General features: G+C 37.1%; 3 protein-coding genes across 5 annotated transcripts; 1 reads left to right on the top strand and 2 right to left on the bottom strand.

The window, feature by feature from the left end:
* Positions 1-71: 71 nt before the first annotated feature.
* On the bottom strand, positions 72-4,495 carry LOC115563527 (uncharacterized). Of its 3 annotated transcripts, none has more exons than XR_016196383.1 (3): positions 4,299-4,493; positions 1,535-1,612; positions 72-757 (listed from the first exon to the last, which is right to left on the bottom strand). XR_016196383.1 is itself a non-coding variant. In XM_089257226.1 (2 exons), exon 1 carries the CDS (start codon positions 4,427-4,429, stop codon positions 4,310-4,312), a length of 120 nt encoding a protein of 39 aa, XP_089113352.1. In that variant the 5' UTR covers positions 4,430-4,495; the 3' UTR covers positions 1,531-1,612; positions 4,303-4,309. The 3 variants fall into 3 exon arrangements, 1 of the variants encoding a protein (XP_089113352.1); XR_016196382.1 differs by having other exon boundaries at positions 4,303-4,483; XM_089257226.1 differs by lacking the exon at positions 72-757 and having other exon boundaries at positions 1,531-1,612; positions 4,303-4,495.
* An 8,803-nt stretch (positions 4,496-13,298) lies between these two features.
* EndoGI (Endonuclease G inhibitor) lies at positions 13,299-14,653 on the top strand. The gene is made up of 2 exons (XM_030386639.2): positions 13,299-13,464; positions 13,519-14,653. The coding sequence occupies exons 1-2, from the start codon at positions 13,381-13,383 to the stop codon at positions 14,506-14,508; spliced, it is 1,074 nt and encodes a 357-aa protein (XP_030242499.1). The 5' UTR covers positions 13,299-13,380; the 3' UTR covers positions 14,509-14,653.
* A 1,077-nt stretch (positions 14,654-15,730) lies between these two features.
* Positions 15,731-18,302, bottom strand: twe (twine). The gene has a single exon (XM_030386638.2). It carries the CDS (start codon positions 17,748-17,750, stop codon positions 16,473-16,475), a length of 1,278 nt encoding a protein of 425 aa, XP_030242498.1. The 5' UTR covers positions 17,751-18,302; the 3' UTR covers positions 15,731-16,472.
* Between the last annotated feature and the right edge of the window lie 1,144 nt (positions 18,303-19,446).

Below are 19,446 nucleotides of genomic sequence, written 5' to 3'. Positions count from 1 at the left end.
TATGTGTATTTGTGTTAATTGTTTCAAAATTGTCTGGGCTAAATATAAATATGTGTTTGTGTGTGTGTTTATTTTCCTTGTTTGATTTGACTTTGGGAAGTTACGCGATTTTTTTTTAGATCGAAAAAAATTCAGCGTAATTTTAGAAATTTTTGTTTTGTAAAAATATATATAAATATAAGATTTCTTTTTCTTTTGTTGTTTTTTCTTTAGCAGGCTTTAGATTTATACACCAAACCAAATTGTTTAAGTATAAATGAATAGTTCAATAATTAAGTACAAATTTTGGATACCCTCAAAACGTTTATCACAAAAAATATATAAGTATTTTTTGCTGTGCCTCAACCCCGTTTAGTAAAAATCCCTGTGAATTTCGCTATATCGAATCTATCGGCGAATCTATCGAATTAAATTTATTTCAGGCGCAGTTGCTGCTCCTCTTCAATGGTTACAATTGTTGTTTCCAAACACTTTTCGTTGTGGCACCCTACGGTTAAATGTGATTTCTTTGTGATATGAACTCAGTTCACCCAGACGTAAAAACTTTCGCTCGGGACTGCTCCTAATTCAACTCCCTCTCTCTCTCTCTCTCTCTCTCTCTGTCTGTCTGTCTCTCCCTCTCTGTTGAACAGTGTCTTTCTGTCTTGAACTCTGCTCGCTCCACGCTTCGAATCAGTTTTGGCGTCCGTTGACTTCCGGGCAGAGGATGACAGCGCGTTGTCTCAGGCTATCGCGGCCTTCTTTGCTTTTTGATTACCTGAAATTCAAACAAAGTATTGGTCAATAATCGATAGTAATCAAAAAGTAGAGAGTGCGCGACTTGAATATTCCCAATAGTCATTGGAGTATAATGGAGTCTTGATTGTTTCTGTTTTGCACCTAAATTATAACATACAAGCTATGTTCTTTTGAGGTGTTCATGAACTACTAGTTCTATTCAGCAATTCAGCTGTTTTGAGATTAAGATTAAGATTAAGATTAAGATTTCTAGTAAGTACATTATCGTTTGTGAACTGTTGAACTAATTGAACTGCTGAACTTTTCAATAAAAGTTGTCAATAATGAACAATTGTGAAAAATCCCATTAAAACTGTACCTGGCATAGAATATACTATCCAAGTATAAGAAAATATAAAAAACACGAGAATTCATATTTCATATGCCTAAAATTTATAACCAATATTAAGTGACCAAATCGAGAAGTCTTTGAGAAATAGAAGTTTGTCTCTAGACAAATTTTCAGGGACCATTTCGATTAATTCTTAAATTGAGAGCAATTGTTGCGTCTATTTTAAATTGATTGTTCAATTAGCTTGATTAATACCCAAATTTCTAGTTGGCTCTCTTGAGTTTCGTTCAGTTCGCTTTAATTGTTCAAAAATTGCAAGGGAGAATTCGAGGGGAGCAAATTAAACGCAATTCGGGAATTTCGCCATTTCGACATTTAAAAGTTCAGCAACACTCATGACCTTTGACGGAATACACATATATATATTTATATGTATATATATATGTATGCCTGCCCTAGACTTACTTTTTATTTGTGCTGTGCCTGGCAGTATTCTGCACTGTCTAGATGAAACTCCATAGATGTGGGAACAGGTCTAACCAACTGCAAGAGGAATGCGAGAAAAATGGAATAGTTAGTATAAAGTTAGATTATTATTATATATGTATATGAGACTACTGTAAATATGCATGTGAATGATGCAGCAAAAAAATCTTTAAATTTTAATATAACAGCAATACGACGAAATTCCAAATATACACAGATTTTCACAATGCCTCGCTTTGTCCCGATTGTTTTTCTTTTTAACAAACACAGACATACATATATTTATATAGATGGATATATGTATAACAGCGAGTCAAATCTAGATACAACTGAATATTATTGTATAATATATAAATATATACACTCATGATGAAAATAATAGGTACACTTCTTAAAATTGAGTTTAGTTTAGCAAAACATTTTTTCTACTGACCCAAACATTAAAATTTTAATGCACGTTTCTGTTTTAGGTATATATAAAAGAAAATAAGTAAATTTGGAAAAAAAATATTTATTTTTTCAAAAGTTACAAACAAAAAATCAAAAGTGCAGCTTTTGTGCTTGACTGAAATAATAGGTACACTTTACTTTGAAAAGTTGTATTTAAATTTTTGATCTTCAAATCATTAAAAATCTTTTGCTATTATATTGTTGGATTAATATCCTATATATCCTTTTTGATTTTTAATAAATATTTCTATCCGCTTGGACATACTCCTAATTCAAGTTTGGCAGGTCCCAATCGGAATCTCTCTTCAAGTTTCTTGGATGCAATCCTATAACTGGCGTTTGTTATCACATTTTTTCTTTACCATTTGCTTTTTCAATTCACTCCACGAGTTTTCGATTCGATTCAGATCAAGAGAATGACTGGATCAAGCGAGAGTTTCCACTTTATTAACATAAAACCAAGTTTTTACTCTTTTTAGACGGGTGTTTCGGGCCATTATCGTGCTGAAAATCCCACCGCAGGAGCATGTTTTTCTCAGCATATGTTATTTTTATATTTGCGATAATATCCCTGTAGTCAGCTGTTCTCATAATGCCAGATATTAGAAAAATCGGATATACTCCATACCAAAAGAAGCATCTCCACACCATAATGTTTCCACCGCCATGCTTCACTATTTTTTTTGTTTAGCGAGGATCCAATTTTTTTCCTTTAGGGATTCTTACATGTCTAGAATGATCATTTCTATATAGGCAAATTTTGGTTCCGTCGATAAATAGGATATTACGCCACTTTTTTTTACTTTCAGATCCTTCCCAGGCGATGTGGTCTTTAGCAAAAGTTTTGCACCATCATCAAATTTTTTGATGCGTATTAAAGAACCAATTTTTCGATACGACCTGGTAGCTTAGCCATATGTAGTCATCCCCCAATTGAAAAAGCATCAATAATATTATCTATTTCGGATGCATTAACCCTTGAAGATTTGAAAGGGTCAGATTGTGCAATTCTTGTAATGCATCTGTCCAGTTCTGCTGTGGTTTTTGATGAACGTCCACGTGTTTCTTTTTTATTTTGCACCCTTATAGCAAAATTAAGAGATCTGTTCATCAGTTTGGCGATTTCCCGCAAAGATTTGCCACTCCTTATAAGATTTTTAGCAATTCTGCGTTCCTCACTGGAACAATGAATATTCCGACCCATCTACATATGATATTGATTATTTTTTTTTACTTATAACGTCTCTGTGAAGACTACTTAATATTTCATAACAATAAAAGACGTTTTTCTTTGGTTAAAATTTTTTTCCAGACTGAAGAGATCGAGTGTACCTATTATTTTCAGCAAGCTCTTTTCAATGAATTGTGACTACAAAAAATTTACGGGAAAATACAAAAATTTTTTTGGCATGCATCATATTGCCAGATGGTTTCCTTAAAGTTACCATCAAATTTTTTTCAAAAATATCAAATATTAATTAGTTATGACAGAATATCTAAAAAAAAATTTGGTGTACCTATTATTTTCATCATGAGTGTATATATATAGAGACACTGGTGCACACACACACATATAGATACATACATATTTGGCATATCTCTAGTTGTATATAGATAATATCTTCAGCAAATATTTAGCTTTGTTTGAAGGTGTGTCGGTCGGCCTATGCAGGCCTTAAATATAACTATACAAACAATCCGATTCCGCTGAAATTTGGCATAATATTGTTGATAAAAATGGAAAGAGCATGGGAACTAACTATAGACATGCATAGAATATGTATAAACACACATATAGAGCAGTCGTAGAACTTGTGGCTTCTCGAGAGGGAAACGTAGAACTAATTAACAAACTCTTGGAAATCGTATAGCCTGGTATTTGTCTATAAATATATGTATTTAGATGTGAATTGTTTCGTCATTTTGGGCCACATGATTTATATTTGAACAACTTTCACTTGCTTGTACCTTTGGGGCATTAGGAGCTCAGAATCACGCGAAACGAGTGTACGTACGCCGTACGGGAGTGAAATATCTGTACGTATATACGTATGCATGTATGTTCGAACATATATACTATATCAGCTGTTTACTTGGCGTTTTCTTCTGGTTTTTACTTGACTTATGCAATGTATTTTGTTTTGCGTCTTTGCAAAATGACAAACACAAATATATAAAAACACACACACACACACACAGAGAGACAGGTATATACAGATACTATATACAATGATGACACTGGTGTTATTTGTTTGTTAGTTATAATTAGTATATGGTGTTAAGTGATTAATACCGACTCTAATCTTAGTCGCCAGTAATGCGGCGCGATAATATCTCAATTAGATATCGACAGGTGTCAATTCTAAGACGCTGATCGATTACACTGAGCAGACACCAATTGCTGCGCGATGAGCACTGTATCATCTTTTGCTATCGACTGAACGTTGCCAACTCATTGCCGGAGCAGGCCAGCCAGCCAGCCAGCCATCAACCAATACCAATTCAAACGACAATTACTGTGAGCGCAACAAAGAGAAACAGAGAGAGAGAGAGAGGAACTTGGCCTGAGCGAACAAAATATGGTGAGCGAAAAACGAACGAGAGTGCAACACGAATGCCAATGCGAATACGAATACGAATACGAATACGAAAACGGTTACGAGTACTTGCGGTTCATTTGTTTTGTTTGCTCTCTCTCTTTCAGCTGCGAGTGTGTTTGGGCGCTCACCTCTCGCTGTGACGCACATTAGTTCACTCGCATCGCTATGGAATATGGACAAACGCGTATACATATGTATATACATCTATATATTGTATATGTATGTGCGTTTGGATGTATTTACATATGTACTTGCAAACGTACGTACGTACGTACAATGCTCCCGTCTCGAAGCAATATTTGGTTATTCTGGCGCATTATTAAGCCTTTTAACGAGACGTATGAATTGCTGTCGCCTTAAATTGTTTTCAATCGTTTTAAACACAAACAAAGCCAATTTCGAGTGTGGCCCACCTCAACTTCAAATGCATGAGGGACCAATCGAAATATCGATTAATTTAAAGATGATTAAGCTGGAATTCGTGTTATCTGATACGAAAGCTTTCATAAATCCCGATAAAAATTAATAACAATTATGTATTTAGCATAAATATTTATAGCTCATAGTCAAAAACATTATATAAATAATTTGCGCAAATATCAAGTCGAAAATAGAACATCAACAAATCATTATGTATTAATTATGCTATATTTAACATATTTACTTTCGTAATCTTAAATGCGACACGCCTATATTATTATATATATATATTTATATAGTTATATCCATATAGTATGTGCTCTATGATACTCGAAATGCGACTGCAAAGGTAAATTACACAACAACAAATTGAGACTAAGAGAGAAAAAGTTATGCAGAGGAGAGACCGGCCTATTAAAATGTATTTATTTTTGGAATTTCTTTCATATTCACTCTGCTTTGCTTTTTTAGTTTTCATTATAAAGAAACATATGTATTTCTACGTACTTGCGAAGCATAATATAAATACACATTTTTAAAAATACACTTGTTTATTATGTAAGTTTTTCCCATTAAGAAAATCATTAAAAAGCGGAGAAATGTTTTTTGATATTTTTAAATTTATTTAATTCGGAATGCAAATACCGCTCAACAGCTTTCGAGCCAAGGTCAATGTTATTTAAGAAAAATAACAAACCAACTTACGACAGTTAAATTGAAAAGAATTATCTGATTATTTATCGCACGATAACAGAAAAAACCAAACACATTCAAGGTCAGGTCGCAAAACAATTGCAATTTAAATTGAAACCAGTTTAAACTAATATGACGGCAGTAGAATCAGGCTCCAGACAGTCGGACTATGGCTGGGCAGGTACTATGTGTGTAGGTTGTAGTGTAAATTGTAATTTATTGTAATTGTGTTTTATTTTTATTTTTTTGTTACCCACACGGTCGTCCAAGTGGGCGGATGAATTTTCCAACAATTTTCCCCTATACAACAAAGCCCCAGGCCACGCTTGAATGCGCTCAGCTAATTTGCTTGATATATCAGGAAAGGAAGGCCTCATGTATATCTATATTGTATAATGTATAAATGTTCAAGTTCATGACTAATTTTCCAACACCCTATACTTTGATTTCCATGAGCTTAGTATAATATAAACAAATTTAAGTATATTTATAGGGTATTTTACAGTCTAGCAATGCGAAAAAGGTATTTTATTTTAGATAGTATACAAAATATATTAGCTTATAAACAGGTAAATGATAAATTATACCCATACTCTACCAACTAAATTTAGTTTTGTGTGGGTTTATTCAAACCAGAAGATCATAAATTCTATATTAAAAGGCATTCACATCTAAACTAGAACTTAAGTGATTTATAAACGCATTTGCATTTAAGTGAGATCTAAATACCCGACTAGAGTTTATTAATTATACATTGCTGTACTAATTATATTTTTCGTAAAGCTTGTATAAATATCAATCTAAAGCATATCTCAAAAAGCTGAACCGATTTTATTTAGTTCCATGCTGATGGGCATTCCATAGACGTATACACCAATTCAGACTGGAAAGTGCCAGCTCAATCCGCTTGGCGACATGACGAAAGTCGTGTTAGCCTTATTTGGCACTTTATTCGTAGACACGAGACACTGCGTTAACTAATCTTATCTCTATAATATGACGTATATACTTATGCATACATATATATACATACATATATAAGTACAGGCAGCAGCTCGAGGTTTTCAAGCATAACATTTGAGTGAAAAATTGAATAAAATTTACGAATATCTCGAGGAATACAAGATTAAATTCATATCTCAAGAGGAAAATATATGAGCAGAAAGAGAGGGAAAGTAAGAAGGAGTTGGAGAAGGAAATATGTATATAGACAGGAAGAGCGTGAGACATATTGAGAGAGTGGCAGTAGATAAAGTTGAAGCAGCGAAAGGGGAAGAAGTACAAAGAGGGAAAGGTAATCACGAAGAGAAGGAGACAGCGAGAGGGAGAGAGACATAGAGTGGAAGGTAAGCTTGAAACTTTGCTGGCCAAAGAAATTGAGGATAAAGTGAGCAGAGCAGAGAGCCAAGAGTTGATTGCACTCCGGCCAGACAAGTCAATGCCATTGTGAAACATGTCGCTGGTAGACAAACAAACAACAACAACAACAACAACAACATTAACACTAACGCAACAGAAGGAGCCGAAGACTCGTCGAGACAAGGAAAAATAAAATAATGAAAACAGATATGAACCCTCTTAGGTATGCGAATTCGGGTATTCTCTAGACAACAAGGCTGCAGCTGAAAAAAAAATCCAAATTCTGGTATAAAATATCGAAGTTCGCAGCCGAAAAAAAATGCATATTTACTCTTTTATTATATTGCTAAATGAAAGGAAAAAGCTATATATATATATTTTTTTTTTAGCAATCTAAACAGCGACGGGAAGAAACTTGATTCGTCTGTCATTCAATATGCTCAAACGTACCCTTATAATTCAAGGGGATAACTTTCAAGTAATACCCAGACACTGGCCAGACATTGCCTGATATTTCGCCAATTGTGATGAATCATCAATATAACTAATTGGAGGAAAGTGCAAAAAGCAATTTCGATTAAAAAGAGAATATAATAATTACATAAATATGTATATATCGATTAATTGCGTCAGACAAAGGCCTGGGAACTTTCAAAAAAGTTTGAATGCGGCAATGTCCTGGACAGTAAGCCCTCACTAAAGCGGATACTGTACATTCTGATAGGCATAATAATTTCAAGAGATTATAATAGGAATATTGGATTGAATAAAACAGAGTTACATACATATTTCCGATTCTCGACTGCAAATTTAAAGTTTAAATAAAGAGATCTAATCCAAAATGTCACTATGCAATTATAAATGTGTTCCATTTGGGATCCTAAAATATCGATCCAAGAACCTTATAAGAATAAATATATTTAAGTTCATAAAATAAAATTCCACGTTTATAGGTTATAGAATATATACCTTTGTATTTCCCTTAAAAAATCATTAAATAATAATAACAATAAAAATAATAATAATTTAAAAAAAAAACTTTAAACGATTATCTCTTTCTTTAAAAATATTAATCATTCATATTCAATAAATGGGCTATACATAACCTATTTGATATTGCATAACAAACTTTAAATTAGTTTCTTTGACTCTGGCAAATAATATTGTTTGATTAACAACATTAACAATTCAGTATTTGGCACATTTCGAGCGAAAAGTAGAGCACACGTAAAGCTGCAAAAAAACTAGGACACTATTGTGCTAGAAGCGAGCGACTCTGCTCCGGAATATTGATTTAACGGCTGCTGGCTGTTGCCTGTACGAACAGAAAAGGAGGTGTTGAGGGCGTGGCTAATCCAAGTGTAAACACAGCATAAAATGCTAGTCTGCCCTTTCACTTTCATAATGGAAATTATCGGTACTAAAAGCTTGGGCTTGGGTTGGGTACGGCACAAAATGAGGTCGTTGTCTATGTTTATGGGATACCCATTAATCGAAGGTGGCTCAAAAAGTTCAGGTAGAGTAGATGAAGCTCTAGTTGTTCTATTTTTATACTCGTAGGCAACATTAATGCTAAATAGCATTAATAGTTTATAGATAATTTGTTTATGTACTATTAAAAGCAGTTATTACGACGACATTGACGTTAGTCTTCGAAATGAAGAATAAAGCTGTCTAAAGATTATTAAATATGAATATTAAAGTGCATTGACATTGTATATTTAACAAAAATAAATTTCATTATGTTCTATTACCACAAAATATTTAAATATATGTTATATATATGGGTAAAGTTTTTTTTTTTTTTTTTAAATTAATTAGCTTCACGAAAATATTTTACAACGAATTTATGTTTTTAATAATTCCAAATTGAACCTAATAACTTTTGTGCATTAATTTCATTTTTCTTCCTTGATTTAATGTTATATTGAATAAAATATCTAGATAAAGCATACACTACAAACTATACACATATAAAACTTGTATAAATTGTAATTCTCGCAATTGAATGACGTAATATGTCGCGCAGGGTTCTAGTATTGAAAACAAAAATAATTATTTGTTTACATCAACATTTTTGCCGGCTTTCAAATTTTAATTAAGTACAAAAATTCATGTGTCCATATATGCTACATTTGAATACTATGTCAATTTCTATATTGTATTCAGTGTTTGCTCGCGTGCACAACTTACCTAATACTCATTGTTTCTCACTACTTTTGAAAGACCTTTGCTTTTTCTCCTTTCGTCTTTTATCAGTGTTGAAGCTATTCTACTTTATCAAAACTGTTTACGATTTATATTGCTTGGCAAAGTTGAGAAATTTGTAAGTGCTCTAGAAGCTAGTATATAACCTTGTATATAATAATATCTTTATATATACTGACATATAGCGCTTGTCGACTTGTGTATGTGGAGTGCCTGAGGAGTCTTGTATTATGGCCTGATAATCTTTTGGTGCCAAGCAACAAGGCAACAATAATTTTGATGACGTCTTGTGCCGGAAAATGCGTCAGCCCTTTTATCGCATTTGATTCAATGCATATACAGATAGGCATTGTATGTCTGTATGTGTGTGTATGCACATACATACATATATGGAGTATATGGAGCATGATTACAGTTTGAAGGTTGCAATCGCTGTTTGTGCCGCAGATCGAATACCTAAGGAACAAGTTCTGATTACTTTTTCTCTCTCTCTCTCTCTCTCTCTCTCTCTCTCTCTCTCTCCTTTTTCGTATCCATCAGGCCAAGGAACGATTTCGCGCTGTAAATGTCGCTTGCACATGCCAGCAAAGAACCCTTTGCAAGGTTATCCAGTCAAAAATTGTCGTCGTTTTATGCAGTTCTCCTTTTAGATGGTAGCCAACAACAACAACAACAAAAACAATAAAAACAACAACGGCTGCAGCAACAACAACAATATTTGCTTAACTATATTTAGACTTGGCTCGTGGTTTTAGTGTCGCCTCTATCTCTATCTCTCTTTCTCTTTATCTCTCCCTGTGCCACGTTCCACTCCCACTCCCCCAGTTCCCAATTCCACTTTCCCCACCTCTGGCAAGCGAATAACGGCAACTGACGTTGTAAATATTGCATGTTTTGGTCGTTTTCTTCCTTTTCTATATTTAGATATGACATACACACACTAACGCAAATCGCACGCCTTCCGGAAACGTGACAATAGCGAAAATAAATACATATGCACACACATACATACATATATACGACCTGCTGTTGACAAATAGTTTTTGCAGGCGAAATTCGAGCGAAAAACTGTCTATTAAAAATAAATTATTCGCTTGTTAGGGCAAACAAATTTAAATAGTATTTCATATTATCTGTTTTCAGCTTTCATAATCTAATCACATAAACATGAATAAATTTCTCTGTGCTGCGACACTCACACAGACGTGCCATAAGTGAATTGTTGGCTTTAAAACCTAAATTAAATATTTTATTTAGATTTGAAGGATGCCCACGCTGTCATATAAAAAAAAAACCTACATATATACATATGTATATGAAATCGCAATGTACAAAGATACACAGTACATATGTACATACATATGTACATGCATTTGTCTAATTTCAAAGTGGCACAAGGCATACGTAGAGAAGCCAGGCAAAGACAATAAAATCAAATGATAACATGAAATACAGTTGCTCGGATCGTACATGTTGTATGTATATCCACCGCTCTATTCATTTTAATATTAAGAATAAATAATAAAAAATAAATAAAAATAAAACAAAATGAATGAGTATAAAAATGCGTTCAGGGTAAAAAAAAAAAAAAATAAAAAAATAAAAAAACAGCAACAACACTGATGCTACTATGCGCTGAGCAATATCATTGAACTTGTTCAAGGACAGCGCAAATATCGCAGAGAATGTACAGAAAGCCACGAACGGAAACTGAAAACAAAAGAGCGAGGAGAGAGGCAGTTCATGCCGAGAGCTACATATGCAATTGGATTAACTGTTATTTAAAGTTACGATTAGGTACTTGGTTACCGTATATGTATGTATGTGAATAAATACGGCTGGCTTTTGTTTTACAGTTATAATCGGCCGTTCATTTAGATTATTTGTTTGTTCGCATTGACGCAAATGACAAAAAGAGTTGTACGAATGTCTGTATGTATGTATGTCTTGCAGACGAGACAAAAACAAATGTATAAATAATACGGTCGGTATTTAATTATAAACATATTTACATATATACAAATGAATCAACTACAACTTTAATTTAGTTGAGTGCACATACCAACAGGCAATTCTTGACCGATGCAAACTGATAATAAATTTATGCTCATTGCTGTTTCTGTCTCTCTGTGTGTGTGTATGTGCTTAAAAATAAATAATATGATAACTGTACGGAATGGAGATGTATATCGCGTCCTCAATTGCTCGGAAAGAAATACAACTGATCCAAATATAAATCTTTTTTCGCCTTTTGCTCAAGTGAATCTTTTTGCGTCGTCTATTTGTTGCTTAAATATTATTTTGTTGCAGTTGACGTTGATATGATAAATCTGTTTGAGCATTTAATATAGATTAGATATTAGTGAGCGCTCTGACGTACATACATACATATATACTAACATGCATGCATATACATTTATATATACATATGTATGTACTTTTTGTATTTGCGAATGAAAGTAAACACAAATTTAGAGCATTTGCATACATGTATATACATCTACACACATACATATGTACATATGTACATATGTATGCATCTCGAATCATGTTTTGTTCTCTTTCGTCTGTGCTGGTCATGCCCTAGTTTTGCACTTGCACTACTTTCAGTTATAACTGTAACCGGGTCAATCCAGTGCAGACATTTACTTTCATCTAGCTACGTCATAATGTACATAAATATTTAATACAGCATATATATGCATAAATATGTATATGTATATGCAGGTGCATGTGGGTCAATAACTCATAAGCAAAGTGCCTAAAATTGAATAAGCGTTAATCCAAATTCTGAATCATTTCACGAGTTGGCGAATTTTCGACTCATGCCAATTCACTTTCTGTGTCTGTAGGAGAGAGAGGGATAGCAATAGCAAGATTGCATTTGTAGATTAAGCTAGCTCAATAGGCACGCGAAACTAATTAGCTCGAGTTTGCCAAGTCCGTCATTAAAATAAATGTAAATGCAAATGACGTGATTTGTTCAGGATTGCGAATAGTATATAAAAGGATGAATCCTGCATGTATTTCATCATGAATCGAATTTAATTTTACATTACTTTCTGCCATGACAATGAGCAAGACAAAGAGGATAATGGGACTGGCGATATAAGCTGGATCACTAGTTTAATATAAGATAAATTTGAAAGTAAACCCAGTCACGCCCTGGGAAGTATTTATTTCACAAAGTGCAGCAAGTACATAAGAGAAATCGTTGCAAGGCAATGAACCCCCTTCGCCGACATGGTATTTAATTTAATTACTAACTTTGGTCACACTCCCCATACAAATATATGTATGTACTTGGACTGTCTGAAAGCGTTATGCCTTTTTTTCGCTCTAAATACATCGACTTTGATCTATTTATTATTATTGGTCAACTATTTGTGCACTTACCACAATTGCCATACACATTTGAGTATAACTTTGATACTTTTTCGTTGTCTTTCGAGTACGAGAAGTGGAATTTCACGCACACACTTGGACTTGCACTCACACGCACAAACACAGACACAAATACAATTGATTTTTGGATTTTTGCTTTTATGCAGGCTCTTTTTACTGTCTGCTACACTCGTATTAGAAATGTTTTATATTTATTCGAATGGGCAATTTATTGCTTGCGGGAGGCATTAACACGTCGTTTGGCTTCTTGCTGCCGTGGTCAAATATTGTAACCTCAAACTTTTTCACCAAGTCTGAATGAGACACAGACGAAACACAGCCGGAGGACAACACTTGATGTTGCGATAAATGCACCCACGATTATTTGCAGCTCAATGAACGCTTTTAATGGAATTGTTGCGCAACTAATTGCAATTTAAATTAGTTGTTTTAGAATTGGGGACAAGCGTAAACCCTTAAGCACGAATAATTTTTTGTTGAATGTAATCAGTGTGACCGTAGATGTCTAATGTTAAAATACCATACACTTAACATAGACCATACTAAGATACTGAGTTCTGTTAAATGTGGAGCATTTTAAGAAATGTTGGAGTAAAGGAATATTTTCGGTAATTTTTTGCCATTTATCGATTGTTGCGAACAAGTGTGAAATTAAAAGTAAACCTAAGAAAGTGACAACAATCAAGAGGAATGTCAAAACGTAAAGCCGACAATTCAGAAGGGGGAGACGAAATGACATCTACAGCAGCAAAAACGAATGCCACCGAGAAGGAAGTAAGTGGAGTGGACTATCAGCAATAAATGAGTTAATAAATGATATTTCCACAGAACATTTTTGTCATTGGCACAACAGAGCCTCTCAAGGACTACACTAAACTCATCGAAACGAAAGTAACGGTCGATCAGATAGTCGACGACGAGGTGACCAAGGAGAACTTCAAGAGAATCGCCAGTGCTGCCCGTGACGTTATATGGAAGCTGTTGTTCAACGACGAATACGGCGATGCTGAGTCACAGAAAAAAGCCAGCGAACTGCTCGAAGAACACAAAAGTGACGCAAGCTTTTATGCGCCGTGGCCGTACAACGAGTGGATAGTGAAGGTGCGGGACGAGCTGTTGAAGCGGGAGCTCCTCGACTTCTGGCGAGATACGATTGTGGCCAAACAGTTGGGTCCATGCTGGTCCCGCGACTCGGATCTGTTTGACAGCGAGGATGAGCCACCGCTGGAGTTCTATGCCCATGCCGGCTGTGTGGCGCCCTTCGCGGCCAGCCTGAAGGCGCGCGCAGCCGAGAAGGCAGCTGCCAGCGGTGACGAGGATGGCAGCCAGGAGGTCGAGCGGGATTCCAATAATGCGTCTGCCCTGGCTGGCGACTTTGAAGCGCGCATCGGTGCAGAGGAGCCGCTGAGCGACTATCGTGACCTGATGAAGCGCTACGTGCTGACCACCGTCACTGTGCCCGACGAGGTGCACAAGAAGAATGTCGAAAAGATTGGTCAGGCGGCCCGCTCGGCCATCTGGCAGCTACTGTTCGAGGGCACGCCTAGCGCGTCGGAGCTCGAGAAGGCCGCCGAGCTGTTGCAGGAGTACAAGAGCGACGCTGGCTTCTACGGACCCTGGCAGTACAATGCGTGGATTGTCAAGCTGCGCGACGAGCTGCTCGAGCGCAAGATGCTCAGCTTCTGGGGCGACACGATCGTCAAACTGGAGCTTGGGCCATGCTGCTCGAGGGATTCGGATTTCTTTGATGCCGACGATGCTCTTCCAGTGGAGTTCTATAACAAGGCCGGCTTCAAGGCGCCCTTCGACTCACCTTGAGCCTTAAGCACTATTCGAATATATTTGTTGATTACTAACTTAGTCTAGATATTATTTTGCAGAACAAAAAATCATTCTCAATAATTGTACAATGAAGTTGATTTGAATGTTGAAATGAAAATTGCAGTCAATTTTAATTGATAAATACACGTTATTTAAATTTTCTATGTAAACTTACATTAGGAGTTGAAACTGTCCTCTGCTCACGCTCCAGTGTGGTGGGTTTGTATTATTCACCTCACAGCTGACGCTCGCTCTAGCCTACACAATGTACTCAAGTTGAGCACTAATTGTGCTCGACACACACACACACGCGAAAAGCCACACACACAATTAAAAAGGAAGTAAGAGCATGCGCAGGTAGGTAGGTTAGAGAAGAGTAATTGCCAGACAGACAGTTGTCGTTCAGCTGATTTATCCCGTATATAATGTACATATACACATGAATATGTATGTATGAATATATGATATGCGTTTCTTTCTCTCCTGGTGGCTGGCGGTGGGTGAAAGTTGGCGCCCGTTGCGGTCTCTTGTGTAATATTCGTAATATTCCGCTGTTGGCAATAAATAAAACGTAATTTTTTTTTCGTAGTTTCTTTTGCCAGTTAGCCAACATAAAATATGTCTGCTATCCGATTTTCATGGCAATGGCAGTGGCAATACATAGGAGCCAAGTTGGCAACGAAAGAATGAGAGGGAGATAGAGAGAGTGAAAGAGAAGCTGAACTGAAGCTGTTGCACGGAACACATTCGGGCAATATTTCATTTTTATTATCTCTCTGCAGAGGCATCTGCAGTAGCAGGAGCAGCAGCAGTAGAAGGCGTGGCAAGCGAAAGTATTGTGAAATTCCAAAGTGTTTGTCTACATGCATATATACACAATATACATACATACCTATATACAGACATACAGATATGAAATCCTACCTTTTCTCTATGGCTATGTAAGCCTTGTTTCTTAATTACGTATTCCAAATATAGATCAGAGACATTGTATTGCCCGCATTTAATAATTTAATGGAATTAAACGCTTTAATATGACAGTGCATGACTAGTAAGTCCCCTGAACATTTTTGTTGTAATTCATAAATCATAATCCTTTTCTCAGCTTATTCTATGCCGAGATTGAACTTGTTCTTCACAAGGATCTCCACATAGGTCCATTATTTTACGGTAATTTTATTCATTTTTTAAATGATTGCTACAATAAAAACATAAGGTATCTTTTTCAATATTTCCACATTCGATTAAGATTATATTAAGAGAGATTTATTTAAACATAAAGATTCTTATTTGCTACATCACATTAAGAATACTTGTATTTTTTTTTGTTTTTTTTTTTAAATTTCAAATAAGCTCCATAGATTGATTATACTTTCATCAATTGTTTAACGATCACTTAATCCTATAGATACATAGAAATATATGATCGAAATCTTAGCTGAAAGAGCGATTTGTATCCGATTTGGAAACTGCTTCGAATAATTTTATTAATATAATTAAACATAAAGAAAATTTGAAAAACTAAATTTAACTAAACGCCAAAGGAAAATAAAGAAGGAATAGAAGAGAAACTCACACATACATAGGGATGACAATCGAAAATAGCTTAAAAATATAAATTTTGTTGCACTGACTAGAGGACATTTTTGGGGTAACATTTGAGAACTGTTAACAATGAACCAGAACCGTAAATCGTAAACCGTTAACAGCTAACTGTAAAGCGTAAAATCAAGTTAAACAATCACATAAATTCCACTTAACATATATGGGAAAACGCATCAACTTAACGAAACTTCAAATTTGCGTCCTTTGGGTTAAACATCTAAACTAACTAGATCTTATGCGAATGGCTCGATCGTTGAAACAGTCCGGCAACGCTGCGCATCATCAATGCAACAGAATGACACTCTAAATTCTAGATCGTTTGCTTGAGCTCCATCATGGCCATATCCTCAGGTATTCTATTCTTCTGCATAGAGCAGGCGGGATCGTGATTTGTGCAGAGTGCGCCCCCGCCTCGAGGACGAAGAGGAGGAGGATAAGTGACCATCTGTACCGCCAATGCCGCTGTCGCCGCCATCGCTATCGGCGCACTGCCACGACTTGGTCTTGGCCCGAAACAGACGATACTCCTCATTGTGGGCTGGCGCCAGCATCGGCACATAGTCGCAGGGCTCACAGAGATCCGTATAGCTGGCATAGAACTCCTTGTAGCCGTTGTGCAGCAGATACAGCTCGGGATAGTCGAGCGTGGGATAGTTGTGGGTGTGCTCGTTGCGATCGTTGCTGCGCAAGTAGCGCAACAGTTTCGGTCCACGCTCCGAGGAGAATTCGCAGTGGAAGACGTAGATGCGGTGCTGGTCAGCGATCTGATCGCACGGTGGGAATGCGTCCTTGATCTGGGCGCGCGTATAGAGATTGAGGGCGCCACGTATGTGGCCGCCTTCGTATTCGTACGGATAACGACAGTCGATGATCTGGTAGTGATTCTGGAGTTCGGCGAATTCGCCGCGCATTAGACGCGCCAGCGTCTCGCACGAGATGGTCTTCAGATCGCGATGCCGCACGCCGTGCAGCAGCACGGGCAGGGCACACGGCTTACTGAGATCCCCGATCAGCTCCGGCTCGTCGGCCAGGGCGTTCATGATGTCCGCATCGTTCATGGAGGCGGCTTTGCGCATGCTAACGTTGCTCGTCTTAACCGGCGTCACGGCCTGAGATAACACCTTCTGCGGCTGATCGTGCTGCTGCTGATCCTGCTCCTCCTCCAGTTGTTGCTCGGACATGCTGAGGCAACGGCGCACGGTCCTATTGCGTGCCGTGCCCATGCTGGTGCTCTTCAGCTGCCCGCTGATCAGTGCATCCAGATCGCCGGGCAGCTTGTCCAGCGGCCGCTGCTCCATTGACTCCAGCTCAAACATGGCCATATATTCGTCATCCAGAGAGTTGCTGGAGTCGTAGCTGGACGAGATGCTGCTGTAGCTGCGCAGCGTGCTCGACTTGGGCGTCCCACAGCCGCCGCCATCCAGCTGTGTGTCGCGCATATTGTGCGCCAGCTCGGTGATCGGCGAGAGGTGTACGGTGCAGTTGCCGCCGGAGATCTGACGCTGCAGCATGCGCTGCAGTGGCGACTCGTCGCTTACCTTGTGCCGCTTGGCCGAGCGCTGTTCCAGATTGCTGGCGCCATCGTTGGAGTGCAGTGGCTCCTCCAGCATCAGACTCAGTCGCTTGCTTGCCATGCCTCTCGATTTCGATCGCGATCTTTCTATCTCTCTCTCTCCCTCGCTGTTTCTCCTTCTTTCGCGCGTTTTTCTTCAATTTTACTTGTATGTATATATTTATATTGCGCTGTGGCAACAATCCCAATCCCAATCCCGCTTTCGATCCCGATCGCGATCGCGATCGATATTTCGTTTATTTATGATCTTTCCACAATTTTCTTTGGTATTTTGCATGCGGCTCTATTTCTTTCGATGGTCTCAACTGGCGACGTTCGTTTGACTTTGCGTTTTGTCTTCGATTTTCGTGCTCTCTTTGCACGAATTTCACTTATCGTTGGCGCCGTTTTCATTTTTCTCTCCTAGCTCATCCCACACGCACGCACACGTACGCACCCACACATGCACATGCACACGCATACACGCGCGCAGCGGCTTATTGGTAAACAGAGCGCGTTAGAGATGGGCGATAGTTCGATCTTCAACTTTCATTGTTTCAGTGTCAGCTGGCTATTTTCAATTGTTTTTGTTGTTTATTTTTTCACACATATGTATGTATAGATGTACATATATATTTTTGCTGTAAATTCACCACAATTTGACTTGATTTCAAATTTTAACTTGAAGTTTGAACAAAATGTGCTTTTGTGTATGCTACATAGAATACAAATAAAATAAATAAAAATAAATACAGAACATTTTGCTTTTAAATTAATATATCAAACTCAATAATAAATATAAAAATAAAATAAAACGAGAATTTCTAAAAATTAAAAACTTTTAAAAAGGTTGTCTATTTTCAGCTATGATTTTATTTAGATTGCTCTGCTCTCAAGTACATAGTTCTACACATGGTTATACTTATGTATGAATGTATGTGTGCATTGGAGCCCCGTTTATTTTGGCGTTTTAAGCAACAGTCGCTGTCCCTGGTGCGCCTGAATGGCAATTTACTTGCTGGCTGCTTGGCTGTCTGTCCATCTGTCTGGCTGTCAGTTTAATCGGCCACGTTTTAACCTCAGTTGTCGGCCTGGCTAAAGCGTTGCTCTTGTCGCCGCTGCCATCGCCTTCGATCTTTAGCTGGATGTCAATACCAAATTCAAGCAAAGTGCTGTCAAAAGATAATTACCGTTTCGGCTCTTACACACACACACACATACAGCCGCAAATGACGCCAACGCAACAACAACAATAACAACTTGGAAAAAATGTTGTTAACCAGTTTTGTGTTTTGTCATCTCGCTTGGTACATTTCAATAAAACCACTAAAAATGTTGATTAATTTGCAAGATTTCGTTACAGAAGTTGATTCCGAATGAACAACTAGTTCAATAAACTGTATACTGACTACGTGATACTCTGTATTTGTATTTCTCTTTGATCAGTTCAAGTATTTTTCTGGGATATCTGTGAACTCGAATCATTTTCTCATTTTGAACTTAGCTCCAGTCATGATCTTGAACAACTTGTGTACTGACACATACATATGTACAACCCATCCAACTCTCAACGGGAGAGGTAAAGAGCTTTCCGTCAATATATCTAAAAAGCTTCCCATTTGCAACTCTAACTTTTGCCACGCCTTCAATTAACGACGTGATTAGTGCCTTCCTAATTTTCGATTTGCCTAGTCTTCTCTTCAAAAAAGATCATCAATCAAATTAAATATTAAGCCTTGCATATAGTTTTACGACAATTGATAGGGAATACAGGCTCC

This window comes from Drosophila navojoa, chromosome 3 (assembly GCF_054131105.1).
Source record: "Drosophila navojoa isolate 15081-1374.11 chromosome 3, UAZ_NAV_1.0, whole genome shotgun sequence".
NCBI classification, from domain to species: domain Eukaryota; kingdom Metazoa; phylum Arthropoda; class Insecta; order Diptera; family Drosophilidae; genus Drosophila; species Drosophila navojoa.
Note: the sequence above shows the minus strand (reverse complement) of the source record. Positions and strands in the feature narration are given on the sequence as shown.

Coding starts and splice junctions, on each gene's coding strand:
- LOC115563527 (XM_089257226.1), bottom strand. CDS start 4,429: ATGATACAGTGCTCATCGCGCAGCAATTGGTGTCTGCTCAGTGTAATC.
- EndoGI (XM_030386639.2), top strand. CDS start 13,381: ATGTCAAAACGTAAAGCCGACAATTCAGAAGGGGGAGACGAAATGACA. Junction 13,465..13,518: donor CGAATGCCACCGAGAAGGAA/GTAAGTGGAGTG, acceptor ATATTTCCACAG/AACATTTTTGTCATTGGCAC.
- twe (XM_030386638.2), bottom strand. CDS start 17,750: ATGGCAAGCAAGCGACTGAGTCTGATGCTGGAGGAGCCACTGCACTCC.